At 37.6% G+C, this 22561-nt stretch overlaps 1 protein-coding gene across 8 annotated transcripts in view; it reads left to right on the forward strand.

Annotated features, from left to right (window-relative positions):
* cacna2d4a (calcium channel, voltage-dependent, alpha 2/delta subunit 4a) overlaps positions 1–22561 on the forward strand; it is a 78950-nt gene that overhangs the window by 51149 nt on the left and 5240 nt on the right. For all 8 annotated transcript variants that reach the window (XM_016677624.1, XM_016677623.1, XM_016677625.1 and 5 more), the window contains 8 exons: positions 12751–12812; positions 17787–17801; positions 18326–18370; positions 18579–18641; positions 19986–20056; positions 21328–21403; positions 21500–21552; positions 21852–21907. In XM_016677624.1, the coding sequence (XP_016533110.1) occupies positions 12751–12812; positions 17787–17801; positions 18326–18370; positions 18579–18641; positions 19986–20056; positions 21328–21403; positions 21500–21552; positions 21852–21907 (441 nt within the window). The remainder of the gene's footprint in view (positions 1–12750; positions 12813–17786; positions 17802–18325; positions 18371–18578; positions 18642–19985; positions 20057–21327; positions 21404–21499; positions 21553–21851; positions 21908–22561) is intronic.

Consider the following 22561-nt stretch of genomic DNA (forward strand, 5'->3'; position numbering starts at 1 on the left):
AAAGTTATTTTTTCATATAGGTGTCCCTCCTGCTAGAGTTGGCATAAATTTTTAGAAAAATGTCATATCAAAACACACTGGTGGTAACAGTGGTACTGCTTTACTGCTCCCTTACCTGAATTGATGAAACCAGGAATTTTGCTCTCCATGTGAACAAATTTGGCTCACTATTTGGCAAGAAACCAGTAGATTTTCTTATTCTCAGCCTTAATTAATGCCTAATAATCAGTTATTACTGATTTAAAAGGTGTTTAAAGATTAATAACACTTCTATAAAGGGAGCCTTATTGTAAAGTTGTAGACGTCTGTCGTAAATGTTTTCTGTCTAAGCACTGCTGCCACCAACTGTTTTGGAGGGGAACTGCTTGTCCTGGCTTTGTGGTCACCTCCCTGGGAATGATCGATCATTAGCTATGGCTGACCTTGCCTGGGAAAAACTCGCCTCTTCTATCCTTTGCTTCGTTCAGAGTCTGGACCCTCAGCTGGTGAAAATTATTTTCTGAAGGCATTGACTTTGTTGACGTTTTACATTTTGTAAAGAGAGAAGTGCCGAGCCGAGCTGAACGGGATGGCCAACACAGACTGAATTACTTTGTTCACTTCCTGTGCTGCCGTTGCTAAAACTACAGGCAGACTACAATTCTGAAAATCAACGTCATCATTCACAACTTCTCCAGCTGGTCACTGATTGGCCTGATTGAAATTCAACTGGAGAAATCGAGCTCAATGGGAGGAATTCCAGGCGGAGAACTGAAGGAAGATCAGAATCATATGGAATTGTGTAGTAAGTCGATGGCCTGGCTAGTTGTGGCCAAGTGATTGGTTATTACCCCCCAGTGGTGTACAAGACCTTTTGCCAGTCAGAAGAAATCTGTAAGGGTACAGTTACTTTTTTTTTACTTTGTTGTATGGTATTCAAACTTAAAAAAAATATTTTAAAAATACCAAATTTGATTTGTCGGTGAATCTCCAAGATGTGTTTTCAGTGTGATTTAGGTTTTTGTCTTGTTTTGTGACACAGCTCTAATTTTACTGAATACGCAGATGGGGAAAAGGTGAGCTGTGGAAGAGATTCTGTTCTTAACGGCTCGTGCAATTTTGTGTTTGTTTACACACAACCATATAATTACTTGGCTGCTTCCTAACATGCAGTGAATCATAACCGACACACACACATACACATTATGCTGTTAATGAGCATGTGAATCATTTGGCACACTTGGCAGTGGGAAATTGAAAGAATACTGAATCCCCAAGGAAATCAAACCAGAGGAAAATTAGAAAATATCAGTAACTATTAACTTAGCATTATTTTTGCACAGAAAATAACTCGTGCTCAGATGAGAAAAAGATGGATTTAAATTTTTGACACTTAACAATACTTCAGTTTCAAAGATTTTTTTAGATGCTTCAGTCCCCACATTTGACTTTATTGTGGATTTCCTCTAATAATCAGAAGGTCACACTGGACAATCAGTCTCAAATATATACATTCACAACTAGTAATGATATTTATTTAGGTGACCCCCAACAACTAGCACCTCTACCAGATTCCCTTCATAGCCACCAGAAAGCATTTGACCTTATTCTGTCTGGATATTTCACCTTTCTTTTTGGGAGAAATGGAAGTTCTTTTAGGTTAATTCACTTCCTGGTACCGACGTTACTTTCAGGCATAGACCACAAATTTCTGAACAGCTTTGAGCTAATGGCTTTGGGAAGGCCATTTCTTGTTCCTAATCAAGTTTCTTTAATCTGAGGCAGACTGTTGGGCTCCAATGGTAAAATCTTTAGCTCAATTTCTTGTAGCTATTAAATATTTAAAGTGAGTACTTTAGCAGAGCCAGGAACTAAACAATTTCCTGTTACTGCAATACTAATACAAAAATTAACAGAGTGTGGTTTAAAAAAAAGAAAGAAACATCTCTTTTGTGCTGTCCATGGTCCTGAACCATGAAACTGAGAGAATTGTGTTTGATGGTGGGAGAATAAAATATAATGATACGAATAACGACGGTAGTTACAAATTCAAGAGCACTTATAACAGCTACTCATTCCACTTTAAATATTTTACAAAAGAGTTAATAAATAGTTTTGCTCTCATCTAACGTCATTTCACGCAATTAGCTTATCTCATTGTAGTGGATCGGCTATTGCTGTTTTTCTTTTTCAGTCCTGTGTATTAACTGTACACTTCAAGTTTCGTTTATATATTTTATACCGGTTTGCTTCAGCACTGTATGTCTGACACGGCCTGTTCATTTTACCGTCTCAAATTACTGCCGGTCCCTGTTTTTGCTTATCAGGATATCTAAAGGTTGTGAAGTCCGCGTTTTTCTGCTGACACATCCCGGTTTGCATTTAAATAAGGTCATCTCCAGAAGTGACCAGTTGGGCCCTCTGGGTTTCTGTGATCTTGCGTCGCCTCTTTTTCTAGACTGCGACCTTGTGCTCGTCTGCCGGGCTTGGAAAATCTGGCTCTCAAGCAGAGTTCAAAGGAAGAGGATAATCTCAGATTTACATTAATCGGTTGGCCATAAAATCCAAATCCAAATGAGTCGAAGATTGCATTTATTTCTGCTGTGAATGTGGGAGAGGAAAAAAAAGCCAACACTCCCATCTATTAGTGGTCATTTATCCAGTATCTGAGCTGTCGAGATAATCATGCGTTTTAATTTTGAATGCATGAATCTGGGCCTTTTTCAGGTTGGGTAAATCTGTAGCCTGGTTCACTGGGCAGCACAAATAGACACTCGCATAAACACAGTCTGGTCATAATTTCTCTGCTTTCTTGTCCTGTTCTTTCACTCAAGATCTTGGCCAGTAGAAATCTGTTTTAGCAGCCAGTAGCTTATGCCAGTAAGACACTCTGTTCATTGGTTTCTATGGAAGATGATTCGCTGAATGTCTCCATTTTTGTTATATTACTGAGCTGCTGTCGATTATTTACTTTTAAATCTCAGTATTGCGCGTCTCTGTGCACGTATGTGTTTATTAAAAACTGTAATTAGCAGATTATGTGGTATTTCAGGTTGTCAGTCAGTGATGACATTTAGTCATTTAGAGCTGCAATAAATTAAAATGTCATACACAGTCAAACTTGGCTGATTTGGACATGGTGGTAATTAGGGAGATTTATGATGCCCTCGAAAATGTATTCAGATCTGTCTAACTTTTCAACTTTTTTTTTTTACTCCCTGCTAATATTTTGCTTTGTTTCAAGTTTTCCTGTCTTTCTGTAGCCTTTCAGTTTGCAGCAGATGAAATGACAGCTGTCTGTGATGTAACCTGAAAGCAATCCGAGTAATGAGTGGACGGAACAAGAAAACTCTTTCATGTGAGCCTGTCTTCATTATTATTAAGCTCCTGCTTTGACTTCTAAGCCACAAAATGGACGTCGTCTTTTGTGTCAAATTCAATTATTGAAGTAAACATCACTGCTTTGTTCTGTGGTTACAAGCGTGGGCACAATAAAGCAGCTGGGAGAACATGAAAAATATGTTTATGTTCGGGTTTGGAGCTTTGCAAGATATATTCGGTCAAGAAGTAAGACTTGGGGAAAAAAAGATAAGTATTCAAGCTATGCCTGATAAAAGCTGAGCTAAGCAATATGTTAATTTTTCTTGGTTATTGGCAAACGGCGCTTCTGGCACAGAAATCATCTGGAAGTGCCAGAGACCTCCGGCCAAGGCAGCTTTTAAAGCCAGCTCTGCTCCATCGCTGATGCAGGAACTATGTGATGGAAAAACATTTGTGCCAATCATCTAAAGCAAAAGAGCTTATTTTTAACTTTTCCAATTGCCGTCCATTGTATTACCCAACATTTCGGGCTATCGGTTTATTTCTCTCCTCGATTAAATCCCCACAGTCCTTGCTTGCCGTTGCCAACAATATTGATGGTGTATAAATTTGCAAACATTCTGCTGCCTTCGTTAAAGGAGAGTCACCTCCTCTTTGTTTTTCTCTCTCTTCAGAAAAGCTTCTCTTCCTTTATCTCTTTACTCAACTATACACCTACTTTGCTCTGTAATTTGCTCTGCTATTGGATGTCAGTGAAGATGAATTCACCCAAGGCATCGTATTAACACCAGGTCTGGCCAGACACACTTGTATCAACTACCGTAGGTTCCTGTGTAGGGAAGTGGCTCAGAGTCATCCATCTTTTTACAAACACACACACACACACACAGGAGGATTTTATATACGAGTGCTCCAACCTAAGAGTTGCTTGAACCACTCTTCACTTTTGTCACTTTTTCATGACTTGCCATCATGGTGAGTGAACAGCTCCATATTCAAAATAGCCAACAATGGTTTAAGTGAAGATACATATACATATGTTTAAATACTTTTATCCCCTTTTTATTTATCAGAATAATGTTGCATAGCTCAAATTATGGACAAATTCATGGATTAGAATGAGACTTGACTCCTTGAATGTAGTGCACCTTTAATCGATTCCTTAGCCTCAGGCTGCAATTTCCTTTAATTGCCAAGTGGATTCAAGCTACTCTCTGTTCATTGGTTTACACTTTAGGTTTATTGCTGCAAAAGTTTTATTCAAAATTTGCATTCCTCTGGTCCAATCTCTGCAGGGATGAGGCCACCATCCCAATCCTGGGCACAGTTAAGTGTTGATGGATAGACTTACAGTATGTTTGCATAGAAAAACACACAATAGTTCACCCAAAATCTGTGGGCTGTTTAAAATTAGATCTAGACCAACTAAAACTTTTTATTATTACCTTTAAAAATCAGTGCAGCTCATTCACCTCCAAACATGTTCCATCCTCCATTTTTTGTAAATCCCTTAGACAGGCCACTGTAGCCTGTCTTACGTTGAGAAATCTAAACCTGATAAGTAAAAGGTAACAGCAGCTTGAATATGCCACCAAAAGCAGATCAGTTTGAGACCGTTTTCCCTTTCCCTGTTCCCTGCTTTATGAAAGAAAATAACACGGGCTTACAAACCCACTCGGAGAGCCGCAGAAATCTGGCGATTTCGTACCGTCTTTGAAAGGCACCAAATTCATAAAAGCCAGACAAGAGAGGCATTTCCCAGAGAAGAAAAGAAAGTAGTTGGCAGTCAGGAGAGAGGAGAGACGGGGAGAAACTTGGAGAAGCATCCTGCCCTGCAAGGTTGATCTTTAACACGTGCAATCTTTTTACACGAAATATTTTCACACCAAATGGTAACCATCCAAGATGAGAGCAGAAACTTGGGAATTCTGACTTAAGAAAAGTGTAATATTGAAAATAATGTGGGAAATGTATGACATAAATCTCAAATTCAGAAAAAGTGTCAGTATTTTCAATCTTGTTCTAATTAAAGATGGACTTACTGCAAGAGTTTAAGTTTGGTAGGTATCTACCCGAGAGCTGCTGCATTTTTTTTTTATTAGTTTTTATCCCAAGCAGTCATTAATCAGCTGGACAAGGTGCTTTATTAAATCTGTCCTTTAAAATATCATTAGTTGTTTGATTGAATCCACTATAAAGGTGCAATATATTGAGTTGGGTTGTTGAGTTGGGTTTTTTTTAGATTGCTCTTTGTGCAATTCAGGTAAGTCACGTAAAGCAAGAAGCTTCATCACAAATTTAAAAGATACACAATGACTGGCAAATTCTTTCTCCATTTACATTATTAAAGATTCAGTCAGTCATTGGATTTCTCACCAAATCGTTCCAAAATGTCCTAAACTGAAATCCTGTTGGCTCTTTGACAAAATAATTCTGATATATAAATTATCGTCTTCCTTGACTGAGAATAAAGGAAGCATACCACATTCTAAATTCATGTTTTTATCCCTCACACAGACACACAGGAACAAGTTCTTTTTTTCTTCGTCTCTCCACTATGAATGATTTAGTGAGTGCGCCTCCAACAGGGCCACTCAAGAGGGCTTGGAAACTAGGTTAACTTGAGGTAGGCTCCGCCGACTTAAAAGGTCCACACATAGACTGAATGTCAACAGCATTTATTTCCATTTATAAGAAACAGGCCATCGTTTTAACTCGTTCGACTCTGCTCCTGTGCCATTACATGTCTCCTCGCCACAGATTCATGCTTAACACGACTTTTGGATTCAACAAGGAAAAGAAGCAGCCCTGATGTATGATGATTTTATTCTGGAAATTTGAGTTCGGTGCACTCCGCTCTGTAGAAAGATTACAGTCTACACTTTCATTTCATGACTACGGCATGCCTGTGCCTGGGCACGTGTCTGGGTTTGCATCCTCGATGTCCGAAAAGATAAAGTGAGAGACTTGTCTATGAAGAAGAGGAGAGCACGGTGAGACGGAGGAAGACGAGGGAGGGAGGTTGAGTCATCATCATTTTTGCCCAATCCACTCGCTCCTGCCTGTTGCTTTGGTAACATGATGTCAGTGCAGCCTCTGTCAACTCCTCCGAGGTTCGTGAGCATTTTGCACAACGTGTGTGGTCCTGTGCAACTTTGAGGTTGGAAGGTTGCGCTTAATTGTTTGAGGTCAAATGATTAAAAAGCGAGTCTGTCTGCTCAGCATATACATGTTCTGCTCCTTTTCCACATAATAGTTGCACATTTTCAAAGAAATATGAATTTGACGTAGTGGATATTTTATCTTATGCATGTTTTTGTGTTTCTACTACAAGCTTTGGTGTATTTTATTGGTGTTTTATGAGCTACAGTAGCACAGGTGAGTATGTAACCTTGTTACAATATATTTTTTCATGAATTAAAATCAAAAACGTGTGGCCCCCCTAGACTGAAATATTTGAAGATTTACTTGTTCTAAGCTTGATTGACGTTTAGACTTTGACTGAGCCACTTTACCGCACTATGCTTTGTTCCAATCCCCTCTGTTTTTACGAAACCATACTGTTTTTACCTTCACAAAATGTCCCATTTTTCCATGGTAACCTACGGTAATTGCTGGAGCATTATCACTTCATGAAGGCAAGTCGCTAAAAACTTGCATAACCTTTAGAAACCTTGAAGAAGAAGGCACAAAGAAAGAAAGTCCAAAGGTTTAATTGTACTCAGGAGTAGAGAAAAGACACAGTGCTCTGAACTGCTTCTTCCATCTTCTTATTATGATGACATTTGCCGCTACAAACTGTAATTATGTGTTTTTGAGCCTGACAGACACAAACGGAGCACAAATGGCATTTGTAACCCAGAAAGCTTATCATCCGCGCACGTTTGTTTCAATCCGACCGTCTCGTTGACAGTTTTGATGTGTTGGATTGTGTGTGTACCGCAGAGCAAACAGAGAGGAGTGAGACATTGTAGAAGACACAATGACATCTGTTGAGATAAACAGTAATCTTCTTGCCCACAGTCACTTCAAACAGAACACACTCGCTTTTTTTTTAGGATTTCAAGTGAGGCTAAAAGGTTTTTCAAAGCATCTTTTCAGAAAGTCTTTTTTTTCTATCTTAAAAGAGGCATAGAGCTTAGGTAGAAGTGGAATACTTATACTAAGACAGTTTTCTTAAATCTCAGAAGTAAGTAAAGTCTTTACTAGTTTAGTGTGGTCTTTTTTTTTTTTCTAGCTTTTTTTCTTCTTCTTAAAATGATGCATTGATGACCCAAAACATAAAGGTGAAGTATCTACCTATGATATTGTTGAAAAGCAGTTTACTGTTGGGAACATTTTATCCTGCTTATTGTTTTAGCAGACAAAGTTATGCACAACCGGGACATAAAGAGGTTATTTCATTATAATTGTAATTATATGGCATTTGTTGCCATAGGATTCAGTTCAGTGATCTAAAAATTAGGACTTTTTGTCCTATTTTATATAAAAAAAAGAAACTATTTTCTTCTTGCTTTTGTTCATTTTTGAGGTTTTTAATAATTCTAAAAGAAAGCAAGTTTTATATATTAAAATGATACGTTTAAAAAAAACATTATCAAGATAACATTAAGTTGTTACTGTAGCAAGACAAACTTTATCTCAAGCTAGTTCTGCAATTACCTGTGTTTATGAATATTAGATGCAGAGTTACTGCACTGCGTTTTATTACACATACTAGAAGAGCTGCATGACTTTTTCCACTTGATGTATTTAATCTGTGGATACATCAAAGTAAATGAGGTCATCTCATTTAAAGGAAAGTCATCTTACCTATCAGACATTGGTCTAACATTTCTAACATTTACTCCATTTTTTAGTCTGCATTCAAAACAAAGACAAAAGTCAAGACATGACAAATTGGTGTTTTACTGTGATGGAAATTTTACTAATAAAGCCCACATTGAATATGAATAAAAAACATCCAAATCATAACATCAGTAAAATTAATTTACCCTGCTTTATCTCTGCTTTTTATCAGTTTTGTCCGTCTTGTTTCTTCTCTCATCTATTTGACCTGACTAAATCCATCAGATAATCTGTTGCTGTGATTACAGTATCAGTGCTGCATTGACCTTCCTGCAGATAATTGCTTGCAGTCTTACTTTCTCTTTACCTCCATCTTTGCTGTACAGTGCCTTTCACTCGTTTTATGTCGCAGCCTCAAACTGGAATTTGATACAGCAGAATTAGAACGTCGAAGTGATAGATGATATGATTTTCAAATTATTGCACAACAACCAAGTGAAAAGCGTGGGCTCCATTTGTATTTAGCCCCTCTGACATTTCCTCGTTTTGAGAGATGTCTCTATCATTGTTCCACATCTAGCCTCAGTTTCTCAGAAGGATCTAGGTCTGAACTTTGGCTAGGCCAGTCTAAAACGTGTCATTGTAGCTCTGGGTAAATGTCTGGGTAAATTTGTTTGCAGGTTCTTCCACATCAGATGTGAATCTCTGCCGCTTTACGAATATAGGAACACTTTTGTGTCAACCTCACACATCCACCCTAAATACATACTCCTGTTTATAGTGTGTGGGATATGTGAATGAACTGACCTCCACCTCAGTGTGTTGATTTTCTGTGCCTCTGTCTGTGTGTGTTTCTATATATTTAATCTGTATTCAGGGCTATACGACAGCACCCGCTCCATACACCAGTCATTTGTCACAAATTGACCTTCCGTGCAACCTCAGCACCACACACACAAACACACACAAACAGGTTTAATGATGTGTGAACATGAAGTAGCACTCGTTTTTGGCTTCCATGCTGCACAGATCCCCCCGAATGCGAACGCTGGGTTAATGTCAGAGGATCAGTGTGTAGGATGAAAAGCCAGCTGCATATTGAAACCACCTTCGTATCTCTTGCTCCATTCTTCACCGTCAAGCTTATAAAGAAAAAAATCTAGTGCCATCTAAAAATACCCAACTCTGTTTTCCGCAAAACAGAGTTGGGTTGGTTTAAGGTTACGATAGCGAGTCAGTCTAATGGCGAGGACTTTGGCTTTTACACTGGATCGGTTTTATGATTATTAATTACATAATATGATATAATATGTGGAGGAAAAAGAGTCCATCCCTTCCCAACTCCAGGCTACTGAGTGGTTATATTGTAAAAGACGATGCAGTTAAATTGGAAAAAAAAAATCCTTGAGTTGCAGTGAAAAGTGAGGCATTAATTCACTTCTTGAAAACGTTGAAACCTGATTCCAATCCAACTAAATTTTGTCTTACAATAAACAAATTGTATGAGTTGTTAAATTGAGATTTCTTTAAAGATCCTGGTCTCTAGAAACATTTTTTTTTTTTCTCGCCTGACTGACTTTATAATGCATTGGCAGGACAAGTATCCTACAAGAAAAATACAGCGAAGGTCAGCCTTTAATTGTCTAGTCTTACTAAAACCATTGTTTTTCCTTTTAGCACGTTGTTCAATATTTAGACGCCTTTGTTTCTCCAGTCACTGTCTCACTAGTAAAATTGCCAATTAACTCCAGCTCTGGTCTCCAAAGATTTGTATTTGTTTTTTTATTAGCTCATTTTCTGTTAAAAAATATTCTCAGTTGTGATTGGCAGCCAATTGTGCCTCAGAGTGGGAGTACACAAAATATGCCTGCAAGCACACACGTTTTCACACCTGAAAGCAATGTTAGCACACTTATATTCACCAGAAAGAGCTTTAAACGCTGCAGCGTGCACACACTCATGGTAGGTGATCAGAGCATTGGCTTTAATTAGATTTGACCCATCAGCCTCTAACTCAAAGGAGGAAAGACGGCAGATTACTGCTGCCCTCTTTAATAGCCTTTTGAACAATTAATCTGAGATTACAGTGGAGGGGGATAACTTCAGGGTCAACATCACCATGGAGGTGGACGTATACAATAAAAGTCTTACTCTTTCATTTTCTGCATTGGTGACAAAAACAGACCAAATGTGAACCTTTTTGCTTTTAATGACTTGTGAATTTTTATCCCTATAGGCATAAAACGTCTAGCCCTAATGGAAAAGTTAAGCAGATAAACAACCCTCCAATCAAACACCGTTTCCTGATTATAGGCGGATTACAGCCGTGATTTTCTGAAGATTGAAGAAAAGGAGGACACAGAGGGGAGGAACCAGGAAAAGACTAGCCAAACTACACATCTTACGATGGAACCCGTTGCCTCGTTTCTCAAATGAGATCTGCATGTGGTTCTACTAAGACAAGTCTAAAACTCATCACCTAGTGGCATTAAAAAGAAATAATTTAAAGTGATGTTTTCAGGACAAATCTTCCTCCTACAGCTTTTAATTTAAATGCTTGGTGGCTATAAAAGAATCGTGAGTAATGCCTGAAAAAAGGCTTGGTTTTGAAAGGTTGTACTAATGCTGCAAGAGAAAGTACAAAAGGAAAAAGCCTTTGGTGCCTTTTTTTTTTTTTAGTATGTTCATCTTTTAATATATTGTACTTTAGAAACGTTTTCATACATTAAAAACCTCTTAGTATTTTTTTCTTCCAAGAAAGCCATTAGCCTTCCTTGAGTTTTGTCATTTGCTACTCATGTCATTTTCTACGTTGTACCAGAAAGTGGTTTGTAGAGTCAAGTCAACTATAACTCTTACAATCCTCATATTTGGCCCTTGCAGAATAGAGAGATTACATATCATCTAGAAAAATAACACACCGTCCGTCCCTGCTGTAGTAAGTCAGTGTTGTGGGGAGGCTTTTCTTCAACAGGGACAGGGAAGCTTATATGAGTTTAGAACGTGCATGGAGTTAAAAACTAGGCTACGACGGACCCGTTAAAATAAAAGCACGTCCATGTTTTTGAATGGCCTGGTTAAAGTCCAGAACTTAATTTGTTTGAAAACTGATGTTTACATACACGCCTCTTCTTCCAATCTGACCGAAGCTGATCTATTTTGCACGAGGAAATGGACAGTTTTTGCCTCCAGATACAAAAAGCTGGTAGAGACATTGAAGTTTGTGATTGTAACATGACAACATGTGCAAAAGTTCAGGAGATTTGAATGTTTTCCCATGGCACAGAAGACACTTTCTAACAAAAACTGAGAGTCTCTGATAAAGTCAGCCTTGACGACTAAAAAAAGCTTCTTGTAAGCAAAGAATAAAGCCATTAGAGATGGTTTAAAATGTCTCCAAAGTAATGCACGTATTAGGTTAAACGATGCTCTCAAAAGGGATTTTGCAGATTACTGTATATACCTTAATGTCTTAAAAGTGTTGAACCGGTGTTACTGAGCTTGTGGGATGTGTACAGTAAATTTCCGACAGTATATGTCTGTAAGGGGACGTAGATGTGAGCTTTGTGTATTGTAATCAGCGGAGAGGCTTTTAAGTGGCTACCCAGGGCACACTGGGAGGAAAACGCTGAGTCTCTGATGTTAATACAAAGAGTCATATCTTTTCACGCAGCGTTATGTGTATTTTCCTGTGTATGTGCGTGGGTGGTATATACAATATGTGTCTACTGGGAACTTATGCAATTACGGCTTCTTCTTCTTCTTTGTTTTTTTCCTTATTACCAGGCTGACTGAAATGCTGACAGACATACAACCCTAAGCTGACATAAGCAATCGCTTCGCCCTTGTGTGTGTATTCCTGCGCGTGCGTGGGACATGTGTTCAAACGGACACTAATTCTCTGCGTTTTATGACTGAGAGGGCTGCGTAGTGGAGGCGTTGGATACACACATGCACTCAAAACACATTCTGGCTAAGAATAGGATTTTATTATTTTTTTTAAACAGCGCTGCGGAGCCTCTGAAGGCCGGCGACTGTAAAAAGGATTTTCATAAGTTGAGTTCTGACTTCAGGGCTGATCTCCGCTAAAAGACATCTTCTACTCATCCAACCTGAGAGCTGGGGCATTAATAATGCTATTAATGTTCTCTTTCTGAAGTGCCCGACTAAAAACTTTAATTTTGCTTTTTCTGCGTGCCGAGTAATGGCAGGTATTATCTAACCTAACGGTACATATTGAATATACTTTTATCTTTTTAAGGGTCTGGGTAGTCTTCTAAGCATCATTCTGTTTTCTGAAATACAAGCCATAAATGTCCAAAATCCTTCTTACATTTATTAATATATAAATTTCATCATTAGTCTTAGGCTTAGTCGCACAGAATCAAAAAGGGCTGTTTCACAGTTTTTTTGGTTTTGTATAGAATCGTTGTGTCCTGTATTCGTCGCCAACTACTTTACTCACAATTTTGATCTCATGTATGCGTCGTGTGAGTTTAATTCCATGTCAACCTTATCAACCTCTTAAATATTTTTCTTGCTTTATTAGTAAATTAATGCTGCCGCTGCCTATGTTAAAGTCTATCTGTGAAGAGTTGCTTCTGTAATTATGCAAAACTGATCTGTGTTTTTGGTGTCTTTTTTTTTTTTTTGTATTGACAGCTGTTGGGGTTCAGATGACTCTGGAGGTGCTTGAATCCAAATTCAGGACCATCGCTGCACAGGTAAGACCATTCAGATGGTGCTCTGTCAGTAATATTTTGGATGTGGCACCAATCATGTTGGATATTGCATTTTGTGCTAAGGCCTTCAACTCATCCACCATTCCAGTACATAATGCCCTCTGTTAGTCATATTTTAGATTTACCTGATTATTTAAAGTTTAGACATACAGGCATCCTGTTGCTTCTTTTCAGATATTTTAGCAATTAGAAAGCACAAGACTAGTATATTTTATGTCCTTTATTGTGGTGAAAACTAGTTGTTTATTCTAGTGAGTTTTAAAAGGTTTTTTATTATTATTTTTAAAGTTTTCACATTTTAATATTACAGGAATTTCTTTGTATTTTTTTAATAATTATTATTCACTTGCCAAAAAGTATAACTTGTTCATTCAGAACAGTAGATTTGAACATCTCTATAGTTGCTTATTTTTTGTTTTGTTTTATTTTCTCAAAATAACTTATATTTTGGAAGACTTATGCTAATGTGGATTATTAAGATTTTAGGAGCCATTCTTGGCTAAACATCTTTACAAGAAATTCTTGTCAGGTTTGATACAGTTTCCATTTCCTTCCCCGATACCTCCATAAACCAGCTGAAGAAAAGAGTCCTATTTATTCATTTTATTTTTCAAAAAAAGCAGCATCCCTCTTTGTACAAACATCATTTAAAATATAGAGTTTTTAGACTGAATTTAAGCAGACCAGTTTGAAAAAATAACTATCAGTATTTGAAAGGAACGAAGCAATTTCTAGACCTCTGGAGTTGCCCCGCTCTGTTGTCAAATTAAACCTTTAAATGTTAACTTTATTGCTTTTTTTTTTTCTGGTGGTAATTTGATTTTTCCCCTCGTAGAATATTGAAGGTAGAGTCTATTGCGCTGGCTTTAATGACAACTTTTTATTGTAACATTAATTGCTTTTATTGAAGAGTGTTTGTGCAATACAAACACAGTTAAATTCCAACCCCCTGTTTTGTTGCTTCAAAAAATATACGCAACTTTGAGGCCGACTCTATTTGAAATTGTCATGCAGGGTGAATTAAAATGATTCTACAAGTCAGGCCAAACTGTGGCTAGAGGAATTGGGAAAAATCAATCATATCGGTTAATTATGGTAAAGAATGAGGGGAAAAAATTAGTACATTTATGTTTAAGATGAGACTTAATGTGTAATTTAGTCCCGCAAGAAGTTCCAGATGTTGATTATTGTTTTGGTATCCTGGTTTAAATCAATGTTTTTCAGTTAGATCAATAATCATCCACTAAAAAGTCCACTAAGTCTATGATATATAAGTCCATTATTACTTTTACTTATTAAAAGATCCAATCAAATAATTTACTAGTCCATTAAAATAGTAATTTCTGCCTCATTAGTTGATAATTAAAACATGTAGATCTAGTTTAGCCTAATGTAGTGCTTCATCTCACTGCTTTCGCCGATAAATAAGTGCTCACCACGGCTGTTAGAGCATACGTCCAGATTAGATTCCATCATGGAAACTGTTTAGAGTGATGCACGCTCCGCTGGGAGTCGCAGAAATAGCCGTAAGTGAAAGATGTGAGCAACCTTCCACACCTCCAGGAGAACCGGGAGAACTTGCCTAATTTGCCGTAACGCTTTTTGCAGTAGCAGGTGCTTGATGGTTTGCTCCCTCTCCTCTGCTCCCGTGGCTGTAAATGACAGCAGTTAAAAGGCCATTTAGAGCTTCTGGCTGGCCATTAGGTGATGGATAGCTCCTGCAGCGAGGCTCTGCGTGTGGGGATGTTTGTGTTTGTGTGTCGGGGTGCGAGCGTGTTTCTGTTTGCATACATCGGTGTGTGTTAGAGACGTGTGTCTGTTCGTGTTAATATGTGTCAGATTAACAGGGAGCATATGCTCTACCATCTGTGCCAAAGTATCTATTACGTCCATCATCACACACACATTGTTTGTGATGCAATGTAGTGTTCTTGTTTTTTTACTCGGTTTGTCTGATGAAAGAAAAAATATATTACAATTCTTCATAATTTTTTTCCCTCTTTTTCTTCAACATTTTCCACACTTTTCTTCTTTTAATCAGTTTCCTTCATATATTCGTTTTCACCCTTTTCCTCTCTTCCATCCTCTCATCCTCCCTCAGCCAGCTTACGTAATCATCTTATCTTGTCATGTACTTTCAAAAGGCTTCTGCACTCACTGCATGTGCTTGTTAGACCAGCGGCCATGTGTGTAAACGCATAGGTGCGCGCAGTGATGCTGCTCTTGCTCCATCAGGGATTACGCTACTGCACATGCGGTCAGTCCCAATTTATAGCAATCACCAGGCAGAAAGGAGAGTATTCCTATCTTCTTAAATATCAATTTTATTCTAATATTAAAACAAAATTTGATGTATTTTGTTATGTTTTGTCACATACTGGTCAAGTGGGGGGGAAAAAATATGCAATTTTACAATTAAACCTCCCAAAATTAGATTTTTGTCTGTGCTCTTCCCCTCTTAGTCAATATTTTATTGCAACTTTTTTGGCTGCAGTTACGCCTGTAATCATGGGACGTATGTCTCAACTCTACCAGGGTTGTTAAGATAATAGATATTTTGACATAATTGATGCAAAAAGTGTATTTTTTTTAAAGATACTTGTTGGGGCTACATGATATCACTAAAACATGCAATATGCAGTAATTTTAGCAAACATTGCAAGGATATTAATACTCGCAAAAACTCGTCTTTGTGTTTGTGACCACTGCAGACTTCTGAAAATTTATGGCAGAATGTTGATTATTTTTATGAGTCATTAAGTTTTCCTGCATATTATTAATTATATCCAATACATTAATGGACTTTATGCCGTCTCAATCAAAAGCCACTTTGAAATTCTCCATAACATTACACTGCGAATATTGATACATGGAAATAAAACTGGAACCGAGTGTGTTTACACTGATCCTTTAATTCCCCTTTAATTAATTGGATGAGACAGTCCATTTTCCTTTTAATTTCCCATCAAGCCTCACCGTTTGCCTGTGTTGTAGCGGGGGACACGCCACCGTTGCTCTCCGTCCACTGAATTGTTCCCCATCCCAGGAGGCAGCGATGGGAGGCTGAGAGAAAGACTGACACTCGGCTGTAATAGGACTGAAAAGGATGATAAATTGTTTCATTCACAGTTCGACATGCTCTGTTTAACCTGACCATGATGCCAAAGACATACTGTCCATAGACGCCAACCCACACATTGTGCTGAAGACATGAGATGTGACCATTTAGTGCTTTTTTTTTTTTTTTTGACATATGAGCAGGTCAATAATGGAGAAAAAGAACAAACTTTCCCTCTTGAAGGAAAAGTTTTAAGATGTAATTTTGCTCTTTTATTATTATTATATTGTAGGGACATAGACTACTTTCACTCATTCTTTGCAGCTATGTTGATTTAAATATTTATGAACATCTCTGGTATATGTCAAAACATGTAAAAGTAGTATTTTTTTTTAGAAACCAACCTTTTATTAGAGTACATTTATTCCTTACATGTTCATGGTTTTGGAAGACATCAAAAATTAACTCATTTATTTTATTTGACATAATGCTGTAAAATAAAAATCACACTTTCATGATGCCTTCCGATTGATTTAACACAATTTATGAACAGTTTGAACCCAACGTGCTGGATATTAATGTCACATTAAGTACTAAAATACTAAAATGTCATGTAAACAACCCATGTTTAACACTGTTACAAAATCAACACAGTAAAATCAGCACATTCCATGATCTCATGTTATGCTACGCAGATGTTCATAGCAACCATTATTAACTACAGGTACCGCTGAAAAGATTAAATATCGTGAAACGGTAAAAGAAAAAAATAATTCATTCCAGAAAGGTTCATGTAGAGTGAAATTTTCAAGCATATTTCTTGTAATTTTGACAGTAAAAACACAAAATTTGGTGTCTTGGTGTATTAAAATGTTGCATAACATAATTTTTAAATGTACCGTATTTTTAGAATTATAACCCACTACTTCTTTCCCACGTTTTGAACCATGCCTATATACAGGTGCTGGTCATAAAATTAGAATATTGTGATAAAGTTCATTATTTTCCATAATGTCATGATAAAAATTAAATTGTCATATATTTTAGATTCATTGCACACCAACTGAAATATTTCAGGTCTTTTATTGTTTTAATTTTGATGATTTTGGCAAACAGCTCATGAAAACCCAAAATCCCTGTCTCAAAAAATTAGCATATTATGAAAAGGTTCTCTGAACGAGCAATAAAAATAATCATCTGAATCAACAAAGTAACTCTAAACACCTGAAAAAGATTCCTGAGGCCTTTAAAAACTCCCAGCCTGGTTCATTACTCAAAACCACAATCATGGGTAAGACTGCTGACCTGACTTCTGTCCAGAAGGCCATCACTGACATCCTCAAGCAAGAGGGTGAGAAACAGAAAGAAATTTCTGAACGAATCGGCTGTTTGCAGAGTGTTATATCAAGGCACCTCAGTGGGAAGTCAGTAGGAAGGAAAAAGTGTGTAAGCAACAGGAATAATCACAGCGTTGAGAGGATTAAGCATACTACAGTTTTGTATTTTCTATGATGCTACACAAGGAATTGTGTCTTTTCAAGTGCAGTAGTTGTTAATCATCATATATCAATCAGAAGTCTATAAAGTCTTGGCATTATCATCTGGGCTTTCCTAAGTTGCTTAAAGGTATAATAATCTTATTATGTAAACTAGAATACAGTCTCATTATGTTGGTAGCCCTATCTGATCTAAAGCAAGAAATTTAAGACCGATTTATCGTCAAACGGTGAAAATAAAGGTTTTATACATTACATGCGACAACCCATTTATTTCTTTCAACAGTAAACGGAAGCATTGACAGTCTATTTATTGCTTTGATTTACAGTATCATCAACTGATCTAATGTCATTTTCTTTCCCCTGATGTTCTCCTTCCATCTCTTCTTTGCTTCTTCCCAGCCGAATGACACAGACGTAAGTATGTGCATAATTTTCCACGGCAGCAGTCTCCCCTCCACCCCTCCGCTCCCTTCACAACCAAATCAACAGTTTCCCGCTGAGCTCCGTGAACTCGGCTTCACAACATTAATAAAACAGACGGCACACATCCACACAGTCGCAGATGCACGGAAACAAAATAAGCTGCTACTCGCAAACGAGATGCTCAGCAGTCGATCTCAGGTAGACATTCCTGTCGCATCTTGCAAAAATTAACAATTTCTCACCAAGGCAGACACTATTTTTCATATGACACTATTTTTTCTTTTTTTTTCCTCTCGCACATACTCAGACACTTGTCGACCCGTTTGAGCCTAGCGCCTTCGAAGAAATACACGCACAGAAGCATGTGTTTAAAAGATGTCCTCGTTAAACGCAGGCACGCCGTCCTCTCGCTTATACATATAGATTACACTCCTACATCAGCGCATTCATGAGTTTTGCTGCTGAAATTTATCTGTTTGCCTGAAATTACAGCAGATTCTGTTTGTTTTCTTTAGTGCTCCTCCATAGAGGGGGTTTGTCCTCTTCGCTGTGACAGCTTTGTGAGTACACTAGTTATGTGACTTAGGAAGATTATATGAATATTATTCAGGGCAGAAAACTCTTAATTAGTTTGCATATCTGCTCTATTTAGCCGCTAAAGCACAGACTTTCTTGGTGTTTTTGAGAAAGATTTAATAACGTTTGTTTGGAATATATCTGTCTTTGTCAAAAGTAATTTGTTTTTCTGTCTCTCGTTTCTTGTATCAGGACATCGAGTGCTACGTGATTGACAATAATGGCTTTGTCCTAATTTCTAAACAGCGCAGCGACGTAAGTTGACACATTAACGGGCTTTTAGAGTCGTACTTTGAGCGTTTGAGAGGTTTTGACTCTGTTTGTTATCGCTGCGCTGAAAAGAGAAGACAATTTGCAGAATTCTGCCCAAAAAACTGCCTGCATCTATTTTTTAGAACGGTAAGCATGGTCGGTAGTAGTTTTCCTTTTTCCTCGACGCTGCTGTTGGAAGCCCTTATGAAAGTGTTAATTTGTCATGTTACAACCTCAAACTTCAATGTGTTTTACTGAGATTTTATGTGATACAGCAGCAGAGTGTTGGAACAAAAATCAAACATGATTTCCAAAATTACTTGCATATCAAAATCTGAAAAGCAGCATGTGTTCACATCTTTCCCCCTTTAAACAGATACCAATCATTTAATTAGTAAATGTCCACTTGCGGAGGGAGATGCTCTGGTGAGAACGTAATTTAACTTTTTTGGCAGCAAACTAACAGGTCTTATTATCCTTACCCAACCAATGTGACATGGTTGTAGTGTCAGCATAATGCTGTGGGGATGCTTCTCTCCCTCAGGGACAGGGTAAGTGGTCAATTTGTAACAAGAAACAAAAAATTCCTTTTGATTTACAACTATTGTTAGACCATATAAAAAAATATTATTGTCCTAAAAAGTTGAAAAAACAAACAGGTATAGGTCTCTATTCACGTTTTCTTCATAAACATTCTCAGTGCCTGAGGTTCAAAAAGCCTAAAGGTCAAGATATTTAAAAAACAGCTCATTTCAAGGACCTCCTGGAGTGATGTAACCTTTTACATAATTTCATGCCTGTTTTATTTCAGTTGCTTCCCCAACTCAAGTAGTTGACGCAAGCGCTAAAAAGAGACAGTGGAGTAAAAAAATAAAGGAGATAGAAGAAAAAAAAAATCATAGTTTCAATTTGATTGTTGTAGAACAAAAAAAGAACATAAAAGAGAAAGTGGGCTCTGAAAACGTTGGATTTTTGTTGGACCGTCTTACGTCTAATATGTTGTTTTCTACATAATAGCAATCAGTTCTGGAGATGGGAACAATAATCATTTCATTTTTACACCTACAATTATTACAGTTTAGTCTTAATTTAAAATGTGTACTGTAATTGATGTAATTATGGCAAGTTAATAAGACCTAAAGACATTAGGATTTTAAATTGCTCGGTAAAAAGCCAGCTGGCAGTATTCGTAAGGCTTTATTTAAAAAAAAAAAAAAAAAAAAAAACAATTCATGAAGAGAGTTTAAATCATAGTTCACGGTGAGGCGTAAACATTTACAATCCTACTGTCAGATTATTATGATTACGGGAATTTATTTAATAGTAACAGTTTGCTTTTCTTGACAGGCGGGACGTTTCTTTGGCGAAACCGACGGATCGGTGATGACCACATTGATCCAAATGGGCATGTTTAAGAGGTACGGACTGGAACCGATCTGCTGGCTGCCTGGTTGATGAGACAGTCGTGTTGCAGGCGGTTTATCGTGCGTGTGGTGAAAAGTTGTCAAAAAAAACGTTTGTTCGGCTGTCACAGTACATTAGGACAATTAGGTCACCCCATGCTGTGGCGCAATCAGGAGTCCATGAGAGAATGTGCTTCTGATTACCTCCTGTTTGTTTTTGTTTCTAATTTTATGCAAAAATGTGGGAAATGCATCTGGCCATACAGTGCTGTTAAAACACAGATCATCAATCTACTTCTTAACATCCTGTCAGAGCAATAGTATGGCAAACAGTCGACATTTTTGTGCTTAATATAAAAAGAGAAATGTGTTTCTCCCCTTTAACTTAAATTAACTAAAAGTGGAGTTCCCTGTAAAAAAAAATGCTATCAAAGTCAAACTGTTGATAAATTAGGATTAATTCTTAGGATATGCAGAAATCCAGCGTGTGTTCTCTGCTTAAAGCACAGTACAGACAGCGCTGCGTCATTTTTCTCGGTCTGCTGTTACTGAGCAGATAACAGGTGTGAGCTCCTGTTTTCACAAAGACTCTTAAGAAACACAATACATGGAGGTCCACTGTACTTTGTGTGCAGATGGTCAATGGCACAAGGACAGTTTCCTCTTGGATAAAACCCGACTCACACATTCAAAATGAGGAGTATGCAGCATTACACAACAGTTTATTTTACTCAAATGTTAAATCAGGGACAGGTGGACAGATTTTGGACAGGTGATTATTTATTGGTATGGAGCACTATAATGTATTTTAGGAGCTAAAAATCAAGGAGAAATTGTGTAATTCCATTTAGTTGGGTTTTGTCTATATTAATGTGTATACATCTTACCTAGAAGATTTCACAGTATTGGTACATTTCCGTAATCTGGACCTTTTTCTTCACTATAAACGCCTTATTGTAAAGTTTACAATAAAAAAATTAGAAAATACTTAAATGTTCTTAATTATGGATTATTAAGAATCTGCCAGAAAAGGCAACATCAGGTCAGATGTTTACATGTTCAGAGATCAGATCTCAGTCGCAACATTTTTGGTCCTTGCAAGAAAAAAATAAAAGCAATCCACCGGGTTGTTTTCTTTTTCCTCGTCTGACTTTTTTTGTTTGTTTTGTTTTCCTTGCAGTTGGTAGTGCTGCTTGGTGCCTGGAGACGGTCAGGGAATCAATAAAAGACGCTAAAAGATGCTGAGATCTCAACACTGTTTTCATGTTATGCTTGTGTTCCTCCAGGGTCTCATTGTTTGACTACCAGGCCATGTGTAAGACCAACCCTCACTCTGTCAGCAGCGCCCGCCCACTTCTCAGCGTAAGTTCAATGACTTCAGTCTTCATTAATAAGTTTCAAACAAGAATCCCGTCACTTTTACACTAAACTTCATCCCCCCACCCCCTCTCTCTACAGTCATTCTATGCTTTGGCTTCAACTTTGAAGTGGTTCCTCTCTAACGTCCTTCTGTAAGTGTTGCTAGAGGCGACAGTTTTGGCTGCTCCCAACCGTCAACGCACAGCAAAGTTTGCTTATTGGTTAGCGACACAGAAATCAGATTCACTTTTTCAAACCTAAAAATACTGACTTATAGATTTCTCTTCGAAAAGTCTTTCGTTTGTTTGAATGACACTTTTTAAAGCAGGTAACAGAAATGTGCCACGAAGGCGTATTTAGTTGTCACTTCCATGTTAAAACATTACCCAGTTTTTTGAGTTCTCCATCTGATCTGTCTGCAATCTGCTGTGGTCTCTCTTTCGTCTTTCAGGTTTCTACTGGAGTTCAATTTCTGCAGCTTCTGGCACTCGGAGCATTTTGCTGACGGTGAGCTCACGCTGACCTGAAAATTGGTTCGGTTTCCATGTATTCCTGCCATATCTTCTTTCTGTATGTCTTACACAACCTTAAGGACAGACTCGGAATAGTACCATATCTCCCATGTTAACTGTTTTGTATGTCTTAACAAGCATTGTCATTTTGCTGCTATTTGCATTCCACTCAAAATACTCACTTCATCTTCATCGTAACTGCAAGGTGAAATGGAGCATTTTAGAGAAATGCAGTTGAAACCAGATTTATGCTCAATGTTTAAAAAAGTGATGTAGCTTTTTCTCAGCGACTAACATTGACTGAAATGAAACAAAATGTAGAGTTTAAATGCGTTTTAATTAAGAAAATTGAACAAGAAGGACCAGACTTGGGGGAGGCTCACAGTTTTCTTCCTGATATTTTGGTAGTTGTGTGTTTGAGGTGCACAGGTGTGACTCCATTTCACTCAAATGTCGGAAATTAACATATCAGAAGCTAACTACGCCATGCCATCAGCTTGACATTTCCAAGCTATTTAAAGCGTTCATTATTAGAAATAAAACAATTACCAGTTTAATAATTACTGTGAGAAAATTTGTTCGTGTTGGTAATGCCGCTTTAGAAGGAAATTGCCATTACAGCACTAGGTGATAAATGTGATATTATAAA

The sequence above is a fragment of the Poecilia formosa genome, unplaced genomic scaffold (genome assembly GCF_000485575.1).
Source record: "Poecilia formosa unplaced genomic scaffold, Poecilia_formosa-5.1.2 Scaffold159, whole genome shotgun sequence".
NCBI classification, from domain to species: domain Eukaryota; kingdom Metazoa; phylum Chordata; class Actinopteri; order Cyprinodontiformes; family Poeciliidae; genus Poecilia; species Poecilia formosa.